Here is a 13,497-nt window from a genome sequence, read left to right as displayed (position 1 = left end):
CTGTTCTCCAGTTAATGACTTGCAATCTTCAAAAGAGAAAAGGACAGCACAAAATGGATACAATTAAAAGCTCGCAGAATCCAGCCTTCTGTCTTTGTGTGTGAGTAAAAAAAACAGAATTAAGGCACATAGGGTGGATTGTGCGGGTAACTTTAGTATGGTCTCTGTGGATTTACTCCTAAGTTGCTCTCCGTGCAAAGCTAGAAATAACTGACTGTGTCGAACCCTTCTTTTAAGTACCTGAAGCTTTCGAGATATGCAAAAGTGATGACAAAAGGCAACCCATCAGCTCAGGGGGAAAGTTGACAAAGGATACTAGACTGATTTTTTGTTAGCACTCTGACTCTGGCCATCAGGCCAGGAAAGAGTGGGATAGTAAATCCAATTAAAAATATTAACTACATGCTGCACTTACTAAATTGTGTTATATTAAAACTATAGAAATACAATAATCTATTAGCATGCTTCAGTAGAATAGCATTTGCCTGTCACATCCTCCTTTCCTGTCTCTAAAAAAATCACCTTTCTTCTTCTTTTAAATTAAACTACTGTCTATATTTAAAGACTCTCATATATTGCAGATTTGTTTGCAGAATGGCATTATCAAAAGTAAAAAAAAAACTTTGAGCTATCTCAGGTCACGTCTAAATGAAAGGCATGCATGGACCGCAGGAGGGTTTGCCCTGCATTGCCCATTGGAACATGAGATTGTCACCAGACTTTGGGCTGCCAGGCTTTGAGGGGTGGGGCTGGAGATCTTCCAGAATTACAACTGATTGCCAGACAACAAAGATCAGTTCCCCTGGAGAAGACAGCTGTTTTGGAGGCATATTCTGCTGAGGTCCCCCCCGCCCCCACACACACACACAAACCCCATTCTCCCAGACTCCAACCCCAAATAACTAAGAATTTCCCAACCTAGGTTTGGTGACCCTTGGTTTTAGACAAACACTGCCCATTTATGCTTGACTTTTTCCCTCATTCAGACACTCAGTTTTTGAGATTATCTGATTATTTTTGGATTAAGCTATATTTTCTATGGGGTACAATTCTGTTGAAGTTAAACAGTTAAGACTTACTGATTCCAACCTCTTCCACTTCAATCAATCAATCAATCAATCAATCAATCAATCAATCAATCAACCAATCAATGTCATCAGATCTTTTCAACGCAGCGTTCTGCATACTTTGGCCACAGTCCAGGAGAGTGAAACACACTAGTTCATTGATTTCAAAGCAATCATGTTAACTTTATGAAATAACTCCATTTGTTTTGAAAATATATATATATTCATTTTTACATTCTTAAGTTCGAAAGCTACATATGATGGAATTTTAGAGTTATTTTTTGCCTTTTAAAATGAAAATTTAATGATTTAAGGCACAATCACATTTATCAGTTGTAAAAATTAGGGCAAAACATAAACTGAGTACAAAACAACATTTCTAACAATTAAAACAAGCTTAATTGTAAATTATTTGTTAAGTTATACTGACCTCAAGAGGTGAAAAAGGGATATCTCTATGAGGTAACACTCCTGATCATAGTGACCTTTTTCTGCATGAATATTAAGAGTGAGGCAATGAGGGGGAGAGAGATGTTTTTAGAAATAGAGGCCGTTTCTGCACGGCCCATTAATGGTAACGACACTGGGAGCCGAAACCCCCAGGCGCGTCCACATTACGCCCGCTGCTGCAGCGCCAGCAGCGGCGACCTGAATCGCTTCCCTCCCCAGAGGCGGCGTCAAGCCCTAAACAATAACCCTTTAAAGGGTTGTTGTTGAAGGCGTCTTCCTAGAATGCGAACAGCGCCCGAGCAGCTGCTGTATCTCCGCCCCACTCCGCGGTGTCGTGAGCCTGCGAGCGTCGCCAGCCCGCCCACACTGTCCTCCGACCTCCAGGGGTCGGAGGGCAGCGATGAAGCGAACTCGCACCCACTGGCAGCGAAGGAGGGATGAAGGCGAGAAGCCACTGAAGCCACGACTCCGTCGCGGGCAGCCTGCCGACCTCTGCCGGCCTCCCCTTTCGCCGCTAACTGGCAAGCGAACTCCGCTACGCCCGGCAGAACTCCTGCCGGCAGAGCGCCTCCTCTAACCGTGCAGAAACGGCCAGAGTTTTCTTCAGCATTTCCTAATGTGTGCTACATGAAGATAAATGGTATATTGATTCTATAATTAGCAGCAGCAGCAACCCTTTATTGGCATAGACAACAGTACAACAATAGTAAAAAAACTGATTAAAAAACATATGCAGTACAGGAAATAAATGTTAAGTGGAAGGAAATCTACTGGCATTTAGTAATTTCCAGAAGAAAGTCTGCCACTATCATACAGAGAGAAGGATCAGGATTGTCCAGCAAGTAGTGTAATCTAAATAAATCGTGGAGATAGGGTAAATGTAAAGGAGTAAGATTCACATACTTGGATCTGATTTCCTTGAATCTGAAACAGTGTAGTAATTGGTAGCCAGAGATTCAACTGAGCCATCATTACACGGGCACAATCTATTAGCCTTTTCTTGCTTGTTAAATCTGCCATGTAACAAGGCAGAAGGAATAACATTAAATCTGGCGAGCATTATGGCTCTCCTTTGAGCTGGGTTTATTAAGCAATACAGGTAGTGTGCCAAGTGGCTCCGTTGAAATGGGAGAGAAAAATACAGGGGGGAGCATGTTTTCTTGGCTGCGGTGATTGGGGTAGAGAACTCTCTATCCAATAGTTGCTTTTAATTTTCTATAAGCTTCTGAATAGGACAAAGGGCAAAGTGAATCCATTGACAGTCCAATAGAAGCCACTTTTTCTTCGATTATGGAAAACCAGGGGTTGGAATGGAGTGTCAGAAAGCAGACAGTGGACGGGAATTACAGTCCGAGAAAATGAATTCGCAGCCAGAATCACAAAAGCCCTCAGCCAAGCAGCTGATTCCAAGGAGTTTTGACCTAACTCCAGACAAAGGGCTGCATAGGAGCCTTATTTGGGAGTCCAGTTTGAAAAAAATTGGATTGAGAAGAAATTCAAGAGGTGGTTAATAGCTTGAATCCAAATTGGGACTCAAGTAAAACAATCTCCGAGGCAACACAGCACTGAAAAAATGTGAGGGCAGGAGGGATAAAGGAATGGCCACAGATGTAAAAGAAATATAGTAATGTTGACATACTGTTAGATGTATCTAGGAGAGCGGCCTTCCTATGGGTTGCCCATGAAAGGTTATAGGAGAATGAAAGGCCAAGGTACTTATAGCACTTAACCTGTTCAATTTGGGTGTTATTCATTGCCCATGTGAGATTCTTAAAGTGCCTAGAGAAGACCAATATCTTGGTTTTTTCATAATTAATTGTCAGTCTGTTGGATTCATAGTAATCCACACAGCGCTTCATTAAGCGTCTGAGGCCAACTCTGGAACGAGAGAGAAGGACAGCATCATCTGCATAGAGCAGAATTGATACATGGGATCTACCCAGTTTTGGGGCATGGCTGTTCACTGCTGAGAGAGCAGAGGGGAGGTCACTTAAGAAAAGATTGAAAAGAGTGGGGGCCAGGACACAGCCCTGTTTGACCCTTTTGGAAATTGAAATACTGTCTGTCAATTCTATAATTCTGAAAAGGGTTCAAAACAGTTTACTGTTTTCATTTTTGCTTACTGAGGCATTCATTTACTCCATTTGAAATCTGCCTTTCTGGCTGGATTTCAAGACTTATCTTTCTGTACATGCTATATAGAGTTCTAAGTTAAACTATGTACAGATCTCAATAACGCATTTGCATGTAACTCATTTTTCAATTAAAAATTAGCAGTATAGCCACTATCATACCGTGCACTAACTACAGTATGGCTTGTGAAGGGTCAGGATTGCAGCTCAGGACTGATAAGGATTTGGTCAGGGAATACCTAGCTACCATAAATGAGTTAAAGTCTTCTAGGCTAAATGAACTGCACCCTAAGATCAGTGGTGGGATTCAGCCGGTTCGTACCACTTCGGCAGAACCGGTTGTTAAAATGGTGCTTGTAAACAACCAGTTGTTAAATTATTTGAATCCCACCACTAGAACCGGTTGTTAAATTATTTGAATCCCGCCATTGCCTAAGATACTAACATAACTGAACACCTTAAAAAGAGAAACATATCCATGTTGGCACACATGTCACACATATCCATGTTGGCACACACATATACACAACATACTACCGAAACCCTGTATTATCCAGATAGAAGACATTAAATATTTATCTCCAGTAAATAAGAGTCTAATCAACATCATGGGATATAAGAGAAGCTTAGAGTAAGGAGGAGCACATAGCTTCTAAACAAGCAAGCAAGTAAGCAATGGTATTTTGAATGCAGGGAACGGGATCCATTTGAATACCTTTTTTCTGTTCTAAAAACTACTCCAAAAGTGCTGCAGAGTTCTTAAAAAAACACTTTTGATAGTTTCCAACAACATGAACATTTTATTTAAAAAGAGGGGAAAAAATCAAGCAGAGAGCCATTCTGAAGTCTTTGATGAAGGTGAATACTTACTCCTAAATTAAAGGAAGCCAGGAAGTGTCACATTCAGGTTCATTCTATATATATATTCACATTCATGTGAAAAATAAAATGCTCTCACCACTGTGGCCATAACCATGAGGCCTCAAGCAGCTGAGATGCCAACTAAAGGCACGACCAATCATCTCCTTTCTCTGTGTTAGCCAAGCCCCTGCCCCAGCACCCAAATACACCCCCTCCCTGCACCCTACAAAAACTCTGGCCAAGATGCTCAGCACCTCAATAGAAACGGCACGTGGCACAGGAAGCTGTCTGACAGCTCCCAGCCATGTGGATAGAGTGAGCAGTGAGGTACCTGGGAAAAGCACAGAGAGATCACAGCTGGGACAGCAAAGTCCACACTCTGGGCTAACCGCTCCCAGTTCTGAATCCTAACAGATACTCCATCTCCTCAGCCAGGGCCCAAAAGGAACTTTTATCCAAACCTCATGACCAGGATCTGCTCTGGCAAGGGTGTATTCCACACCAAATTCTGGCAGCCAGTGGGGCTGGCAGGAGCCCAACATCCAACCACCACCACCACCCCCCACAGACAAGGGGCTCATCTCTGCCTCCAGAGGTCCGAACTGCCATCCCTTTTGTTCATCTGACCTGCCTGGTTCAGGATGCCATGTACCTGAGCAGGGGCTTGTAGCTGAAGTGGTCAGTGCCATGTCTTATGCTTCCTCCCCCCACCCCCCCCATGACCTCTGCCAGGTGGCTGCAGCCAGGCTGCATGGATGCAAAAGGTGAGGGATGTTGACAGGGGCCCTTTTTGTGAATGAAGACCCTCACAGAAGGTCCAGAATGCAGCTCAAGGCCAAGTAAGGTAAAGAGGGGTGGAGGTGCTTCTGATCTCCATGGACTGGGAGTTACCATTCTTCCAGAGGTGGCGGTTCATCCATCCCCAAGGGTACAGGGCCCTGAAAGACGCCTTGGGTGGCAAAGCACCTCCTGTGCCAGATGTGTTTCCATAGCCACTCGCACTTAATTTGCAGGGGGCCGGCTTAGGATGCTCAAGGAGGGGGGGGGTATGTTGGAGCCCATGCCAATATTGGTAGGTGCCCAGGACTTGAGGGGGTGCCACTGTGCACCAGATAGCTTCTCTAGACATGCCCCTCTCCACCCCTGGGCATTTGGCTTGGCCCCTAAGTCTCATGATCCCTGATTGGTTCTGGCTGCCCAGTCCATCTAAGCCCTGATGCCTCCCCACAATGTTACCATGGACTACCACAGTCCAGTTGCAGGGAATGCTGATGTGACTGCACCTAAAGATAGCCTACCAAACCTGCAATTTTTCTGTCAGTGACCATGTAACTTTATCCCATAAGGAACAGACTAGTGGCACCACGGCCAACTGCTGTGGTGCTGGCAGTCCTCAGGATTGTTCTGTAAATACTTTACTCTCAGTTTAATTTGCCTTTCTGAATGGAGCACCTGGACTTTCCTATGACATAATTGTGAATAAAATGTCAAACATTTATGCAAAAGAAATGGAAAATAGACTGTTTAATTTACTAACTCTCCAAAATATAATCCTCAGTGTCTCCCTATTACTCTCACACACATAGAATACAGGAGTCATATGTTTTTCATTTGGTGTCATACACCCAGAATTTGCTTGGCTACATACGGACAGCAATATAAGCACGTATTTAAAGTTTTCCAGATTACCAATATTTTGTACTCTTTTGTATAATCCTCTACTTAGCCTGGTGGCTGAATTGTTTTGCCCAATTCAAAACAATTTGCTGTTACAAATTTTAAATCATAAGTTGCAAACCTCCATCTACAACCAGAACATGTCCTGTTATGTAAGGAGACTCCAGAAGAAATACAATTGCTTTGGCAATTTCTTGAGGCTCCCCAAATCTTCCAAGAGGAATGGTTTTCCTCAACTGATCTTCTTTCAAATGAGCTGTCATATCCGTATGAATGAAACCTAATTGGGGAAGGGGAAAGGTTATGAACAAAAAAATTAGTAAAATCCTGACATGGTTCCTACAGTGACACTTGCAAAGCTTATTTGGATTTAATGTCATAATTTGTCAAAACTCATGGCACAGTTTGCACAACTGAGAATCAAGTGAAAATATGTTTGTATACTCAGTTTTATCTAAAGCTTCTTGAAATAAGGCCCAATCCATTTAAAATTGGATGTTTATGAAACTGGGTTTTATATTTAACCAGTCTTCTTGCCAATATCTCATTACTGCTTTTAATAATTTTACTTCTCAGATGTCATTGACATGCAACAATCCTGTATGTTCAGATGCCATATCCTATGTATAAGATATGACAGGTGTCTTATATACCTTCTACATTCAGACAGGCAACTGGACTTACAGCATGTAAATGATGGTGTGTAGAAAAAGGAGAGTTTCAGTAGGCCTCAGGGGAGCGGTGGGACAGCATGGCCACAGTGCAGGAGCCACCTACCCAAATTTGTGAATGGGGCTGTTCATATAGAAACTTTCCCCTGAGAAAAGTTCACAAGCGTGACAGCCTCCCCACTGCTGAGAAGCCCCCATAGCCTGCAACACCCGCCCCCCCAAAAAAGTGTTGCATAAGTCATTGCTTGCAGCCACTGGCACAATAGGGTGAAAGGCCAGGGAGAAGTTGACCAACTTCAGCTCCTCCCCCAACCATGCCCCCCGGCTCATCCCACAGAGGCTTGGGGATGCTGTTGCAGCATCCTGCACTGTGTCCCAGCACTGGTGGAGAAGGGAGGGCAGCAGCCACACACCTGCAAAACTGTCCATCCACCAACGGAAGTGCACCAGGGAGGGCAAATCCACCAGTGCAGCCACGAGCCACTTCCAACAGCAGATTGCCACACACACACCCGTTGGGGCTCTTAGACTGTTATATTCATGCTTCAAGTCTAACTGAAACGTTTCTTCTGTTGTGCAAACTGAACGTTTTCACTGTCAAAGAATTAAGTTGTTCCAATTTAATTAATTGGTGGCAACACATTCAACATTTCATTATACAATCACTAGAAAGCAACTCCTAATAATGTAGCCTATAGTCCAGGGGTAGGGAACCTGCGGCTCTCCAGATGTTCAGGAACTACAATTCCCATCAGCCTCTGTCAGCATGGCCAATTGGCCATGATGGTAGGGGCTGATGGGAATTGTAGTTCCTGAACATCTGGAGAGCCACAGGTTCCCTACCCCTGCTATAGTCTATCCTACTAAAAGGCAAAACTGTGTTGTTCGGTAGAAGTGAAAGTAGTGTGCCTCCACTGTAGAAAAAAAGTCCCAATATTAAAATGGCCACCACAAATAAAACCACCTGTATCTCTGGAATCCCGTGGGCTACCATAGTCTTTTAAACTACATTCTGCTTTCCTTTTTTACTTTAGACTTCCCCGCCCCCAATTTTTCCAAAAATGGTCACTATGGGTAAAAACACTGTATCTCTGGAATCCCTTGGCCTATCACAGTGGTTTTAACCACTTTCTGCTTGGGGTAACCCGGGAATTCTTCTCCACCAGTTTTTCAAAACTCAAACCTTCCAGTTTCATCATTTTTTTCCTGGTCCTCTAAGTTGGCTACTGCCTTCTTTCAATACAAACAAGGTCCTGGCAGTGGCTGCGAATTAATTCAACATTGAGGTTCTATCTTTCTGTGAGACAAGGTATAGAAGATAAACTGAAGGCATGCCAGAAATGAATGAAATGAACACAGACAGTGCATATGAATGCACTTCTGCTTTAAGTCAGTAGGTAGAAGATTAAGTCTTCATATCCAAAGTCTTTTACTCAATGTATTAATAGAGTCAAGCTGGGATGTCATATGGTATTAATGTTCAAATCTTTAGCTAGAAGCTTTAAAGAAGTTATTCAGTGATTAATGTATGCATCCATTTGCATACACAAAAATACATTATAACTCTTTACAATTTGGTAAAACAAAATTACCTTTTTAGAAAAAGGGGTGATAAAATACTTGTTATTACTAAAGCATATCTATAATTAAGAAACTATTTCTGCATGAAGAAGAATTATCCACAGAAGCATAAAAAATGTAAGAAATATTTCCATAATTAGTGGCACACCATTAATATTTATTTTGGAATCTGGAAATGAGCCACAGGCCAATGCGTTCCTTACATTCTCAGATGTGGATTTACTTTCAATTTGCTAAAGTGTTTGAAAATGAAAGAAAAGGTATGCAGATGAGGGAAAAGAAAAGAAGGAACATGAAGCCTTTAAACTTGTTCATACTTTGGAGGGCTGACTGAACTGAGTCAGTAGCATTATAAGGACAAATCTTGCATACTAAAGGACAGCTGATAGTGAGAACAGATAGTCAAAAGTGCCTTTTTTCCAACAGAAGAGCTACTTCTGTGTTCCTAATTGCAAAAAAGAAAAGGGAGGGGGGAACTTCAACTACTAAATTGGCACCAGTAGCGTATGTGACGTGCTGAATCCGTAATCGCACTGGAACAAGCTGCTGAAAGTACCGACAAACCATCTGATGTTATTGTTGAATTATGAAAAATTGTGTGCTCAGGCTTTAATGCAATCAATGAAAGTCACAATGCTTCAAGCTATTCTCTACTGGTTGTTGGCACTGCAATTTATATCAATAAGCAAGGGGCTAACCCAGATTTAATGCAGAACGATTAAATCCCAACTGACATTCCAAGAATAAAGTAATTTATCTCAGAACTAACCAGGAGCAATCATGTTGACTCGAATGTTTTTTCTGGCTACTTCTTTAGCAAGAGAGCGTGAAAATCCAGCTAATCCAGCTTTGCTGGCACTGTATACAGACTGGCCAGAATTGCCCTTCAGTCCAACTATACTTCCTAAAAAAATAATAATAAAATAAAGCAAAATTGTAGGTAAAGCCAAAGTTTAAGAATTCTAGAAAGACAGGCTATATTATACAACAGGTGTATTGTTCTTTGATAAATGTAGAGCTTTTACCCATAACATTTTAAAATGACTCAATGGTTTAATGTGCATGCATCCAATGAAATGCACTAGGGAGGCAGTTTAAGCAGGAACTACAAATAATTGGAATGAGTGGAAGAAACAGGGAAAGGTTACTACAAATAGATTAAGCTGTGACCATCACTGAATGCAGTTTCAATGTGCATTTTTAAAAGATACAATGTATGTGCCTGCACATATATCCCTTCTTGTTTAGGGTGGAGGAGCAATGTCCAGATTTTTTGATCTGCATGCTGGGGCCATATTCAGAATTAGATACGTAATGTTACAGGAATTAAAGATTTGGAAAATATATATGCACCCCAGGAAACAGATCATTATCGAAAAATCCATATCGTGCTTCTTAGGAACTAAAACGAGGCAGAGAAGCAAAATTTAATTTACTTGGTTTGACAAAATACTCTGAACTAATGAAACACAGCAGCTCAGTCGTCATAGGTAGCTCTCTGACATGCCCCTTACAGCTCTTCTGAACACAGTTTCCCATGCTCCGGGAAAGTGACCAAGGGCATCTTTGTATCCAATCTTTCCAACAACTTTAAAGCATATGCAAGAGAACTTTTACCAGAGTCTAAATTATTTCTAGCCAAATAAGCATTCATGAAATAAACCACATTTGCTTATCGAGACACACCTACGTTAACAATAGCACCACCCTGCTGTTGGATCATATTCTTCACAGCAACTTTGCAGGTCAACATTGTTCCCAAAAGATTGGTGTGAAGCTGGGATACCATTTCATCAACCTTGGTTCGCAACAGCAAGCCATCCCTGTTGAAAACATTGCTAAGATTACCATTAATTTCTGGGAAATTGTCATTAAGTTAACTCATCCAACAACACATTATCAAAAGTACTATGTTAATTTTAGTTAATTTTATTGATAATCTAGCTTTTCAGTCAACATGTAAATGTAGAGAGCCATAAAAGTGTAAACCCTGATGAGAACACTCTGGGTTTGTGCACAGAAGCATAGATACCAAAAGAGACTTATTGACTAATATTATCAACACTGTTTTCTTGATCAGAGAATTCTAGAAAGTTCTACCTGTATACCTTTACTCACTGCATCACTCTGTAATTGCTATAAGTTGATGTAACACTTTAAAAGTTCATAGAAGAATTCATCACTGATGAGAAAACCAATGTAAATATGGATCCCTTAAGTGCTTAATAATCCCATTCAACTTCTGATCAGTTCAGAGATGAAGAGCCAAGCTAAGCCAAGCTAGTTTAAGAATCCTACCCCCAGCCACGCCAGACCAAGCTAGACATGACGGTGTCCAACTTGGCAATTTAAAATGCTGCAAAGGCAGTGGGGAAGGTTCTCTTGTTCTCCCTTCATGCCTCTTCAAATACCAAAGCTGCAATGGATGTTAAGTCAAACTCATGGATGACTTATGTCTGTAAAAAATAATTTCTGGGTACCAAATGCTAGTGTAACCCCCATGCCCAGAATGGGTTGGCCCAGAATGGGTTGACCCAGTAAGGGGTGGAGACTCGGAGCAGCAGAGAGGCTGAAAGAGCTCTTTTGCAGAAGAACAAGGCTACCAGACTCGGACCTTGATTTCTATAAGCCCTTAACACCTTGTTAAGGTAATTTCAATATTGTTGGGAACTACTGGGAAGGTAGTTGTTGTTTTTGCTATGTTGTAAATGTTGGAGTTTATTGTTTCAGGGTTTTCTTTTGTGGTTGTAATGGGTGAGAGTTCTCCTGGAGACCTTCATCATGTTGCAACCTGTTCATCAAGCCCTTGGAGTCTTCAGGAGCCAGCCAACTTGCAAAGGAGAATTTGGACTTGGCAATATCAGTAGACTGTAAATAGAAGGACTTGAAATGCAACCTGAACAGGACCTTGAATTGTAACGTTAAATGTTGATGTTTTAAAAGTGTTAATTGTAAAGAAAAGTAAACCATTTTGTTGTTTAAATTTGGTTCTTTGCAACTCCTTCCAAGTACTGCCCCACAGAACCCACAAGCTGAGGTTACACTAGCACACTCAAAGTGACTACCTTCTGAGCTGATAAACTGTAGTTAACTATCTTAAGCTGAAGAAGGGCCAAACTTGGGTTCTTTTTCTATACATTCTGAGTTAAAACCAACAAATTAACTTTCCAATGCAAAATAAACAAAGATAGTTGCTATTGTTTATACGTGCATATCTGACATTTTCAAAACAAATTAATGTTGATTGCTACTTAAAACTGACACTAACCTGTTGATGCCCGCAGCATTAACCAAATAGTTTACATAACCTAAACTCTTCTCTATTTGGCTAAATGTATCTTTGACGTCTTCTTCTTTGGAAACATCACAACTAAATGCTAGATGACCTGCTGCAATAGAATAAAACCCACAATGAAAATATAAACTTCCTGAAAACATACAGAGGCCATAGTTAAAAGTAAACAGTCATATAGAAATCTGTTGGCGTGCAGACTCAAAAAATCAAAATAAATCATATTGATTGTGTACCTTTTTTAAACAAGTGAAGATACTGAAGATACTGACAGAGCATGCAGGTTTTAAAGTTTAATAATTTTTAATCAGGAAAAAAAGAATTCTTAAACAGGAACAAACAAAAGCCAAAAGCTTCCTGCTGACATATATCAACTTAGAACCAAGCCCTGAATGTATACTATTTCACACAAATGTAAAGTTTGAAATAATTGTGTTGCTATTTTCTTCAGTATTAGAAAATAAAGTATTTTGTTTTGGTATTCCATCACCTTTTCTGAGCCATGTATGAAAAGCAAACATCAAAATATCAATACCTCCGAGATTTTTTGCAGTGGCTTGAGCAGTATCCAGATTTCTTGCAACAACAGCTAGACAATAACCTTTCTGTGCTAGTAGCTGTGCAGTAGCCTGTCCAATCCCTCGAGATCCTCCAAAAATGGCGCAAACCTTTGACATCTCCAAATAATAACCATCAGATAAAACGCACCTCAGGAATCAACCTGGGGCGCCGTTGTAGCAGAAGAGAACGGAGCGGCTCCCCTCCTCCCTGTCGGGCCGTAGGATGCTTCGTCACGTGCCGGGAACCGGCATGTGACAGGGGCCGGGCGAGCCCATAAATGGCAGCGACCGGCCGGCGGTGGTTTCGAGAGGAGCGGTATCTCGCTCACAGACTGGCTGCAAGCCGAAAGCTGGAGGGATCGGAGGAGGCAGTAAGGGGCGGGTGACAGGCTTCGGCAGCTGGGAAGCCTCGTCCATTGCTTCGCTTCCTGGGCTTGATTGCCTCGCGGCCTCAGCGAGCGCCGCGGCGGGCATCCCCCCCCCCTTTTCCCCCTCCCCTTTTGCCTTCTAAGCAGGCGGCTGCGGGGTTTGGCAGAGGCAGCGCAGGTGGATCGCTGCGCGTTTTGGGGATTCCCCATCGCCGTTCTCCTCCTCCTCCCTTGTGTACTCGGGGCAGCCATTTCAGGCAGGCTGCTCCACTACGAGTTAGGGCGGCATTTTAGGCGGGCTATTTATTCATAAGCCTCGCTGGGGAGCCGCTACTGGCTCTCACGCTTTTGCATTCCTCTGAGGGAGCGATATAAGAAAGAAGACAAGGTTAGCACTCCCTTGGATAAGGAGGAAAGAGGTCTTAGTGGCCTGTACAGCATGCATATGGCTAAGGCATTGCCACGTACTTTGTGGCATCTAACCAAGTTTTTACTTCTGGGGAACTGCAGTTATTTAAAAAAAAACAAAGCAGAAGTAATATAAAACGGTTTGTTTTGTTAAGAGTGTTAGCGGTTAGAGTTTGTAGGTTCAGTTCATAGTTCAGTTATAGTAGTTTGGGTTTTACGTAGTTCATATTAGTAATTAGTTAATAGATTTGGAGATATTAATGGTACTTAGAGTAGGTGTAATTCCAGTTTGATATTCATTCATAGTTCTTTTAAAAGAAAGAAAGTAAAAAGGTTCCAAGGTTGAGAGCCAGTGTGGTGAAGTAGTTAAGAGCAGGTGGGTTCTAATCTGGAGAACCAGGTTATTATTTCATTCTGCTTTAGTAGACGA

The 13,497-nt window shown here is 41.9% G+C and overlaps 1 protein-coding gene and 1 non-coding gene across 6 annotated transcripts in view; one reads left to right on the top strand and one right to left on the bottom strand.

The window, feature by feature from the left end:
* The window catches only part of CBR4 (carbonyl reductase 4), a 33,571-nt gene extending 21,037 nt beyond the window's left edge, over positions 1–12,534 (bottom strand). For 3 of the 5 annotated variants that reach the window (XM_048509991.1, XM_048509992.1, XM_048509994.1), the window contains exons 1-5: positions 12,267–12,533; positions 11,708–11,828; positions 10,126–10,262; positions 9,209–9,343; positions 6,309–6,467 (exon numbers count right to left, since the gene is read on the bottom strand). In XM_048509991.1, coding sequence (XP_048365948.1) covers positions 6,309–6,467; positions 9,209–9,343; positions 10,126–10,262; positions 11,708–11,828; positions 12,267–12,408 — 694 coding nt within the window. In that variant the 5' untranslated portion in view covers positions 12,409–12,533. Of the gene's footprint in view, positions 1–4,426; positions 6,468–7,271; positions 7,453–9,208; positions 9,344–10,125; positions 10,263–11,707; positions 11,829–12,266 lie in introns of those variants that run through there. The other 2 variants (XR_007245657.1, XM_048509993.1) reach the window with 2 other exon arrangements.
* Positions 12,535–13,025: 491 nt separating this feature from the next.
* On the top strand, positions 13,026–13,153 carry LOC125440452. Its single transcript, XR_007245715.1, has one exon. It is a non-coding gene; the product is annotated as a U6atac minor spliceosomal RNA (small nuclear RNA).
* The last annotated feature ends 344 nt before the right edge of the window (positions 13,154–13,497 follow it).

The sequence above is a fragment of the Sphaerodactylus townsendi genome, linkage group LG10, assembly GCF_021028975.2.
Source record: "Sphaerodactylus townsendi isolate TG3544 linkage group LG10, MPM_Stown_v2.3, whole genome shotgun sequence".
Lineage (NCBI taxonomy): Eukaryota > Metazoa > Chordata > Lepidosauria > Squamata > Sphaerodactylidae > Sphaerodactylus > Sphaerodactylus townsendi.
The sequence above is the reverse complement of the archived record's forward strand: the minus strand, read 5'-3'. Positions and strand labels throughout refer to the sequence as shown.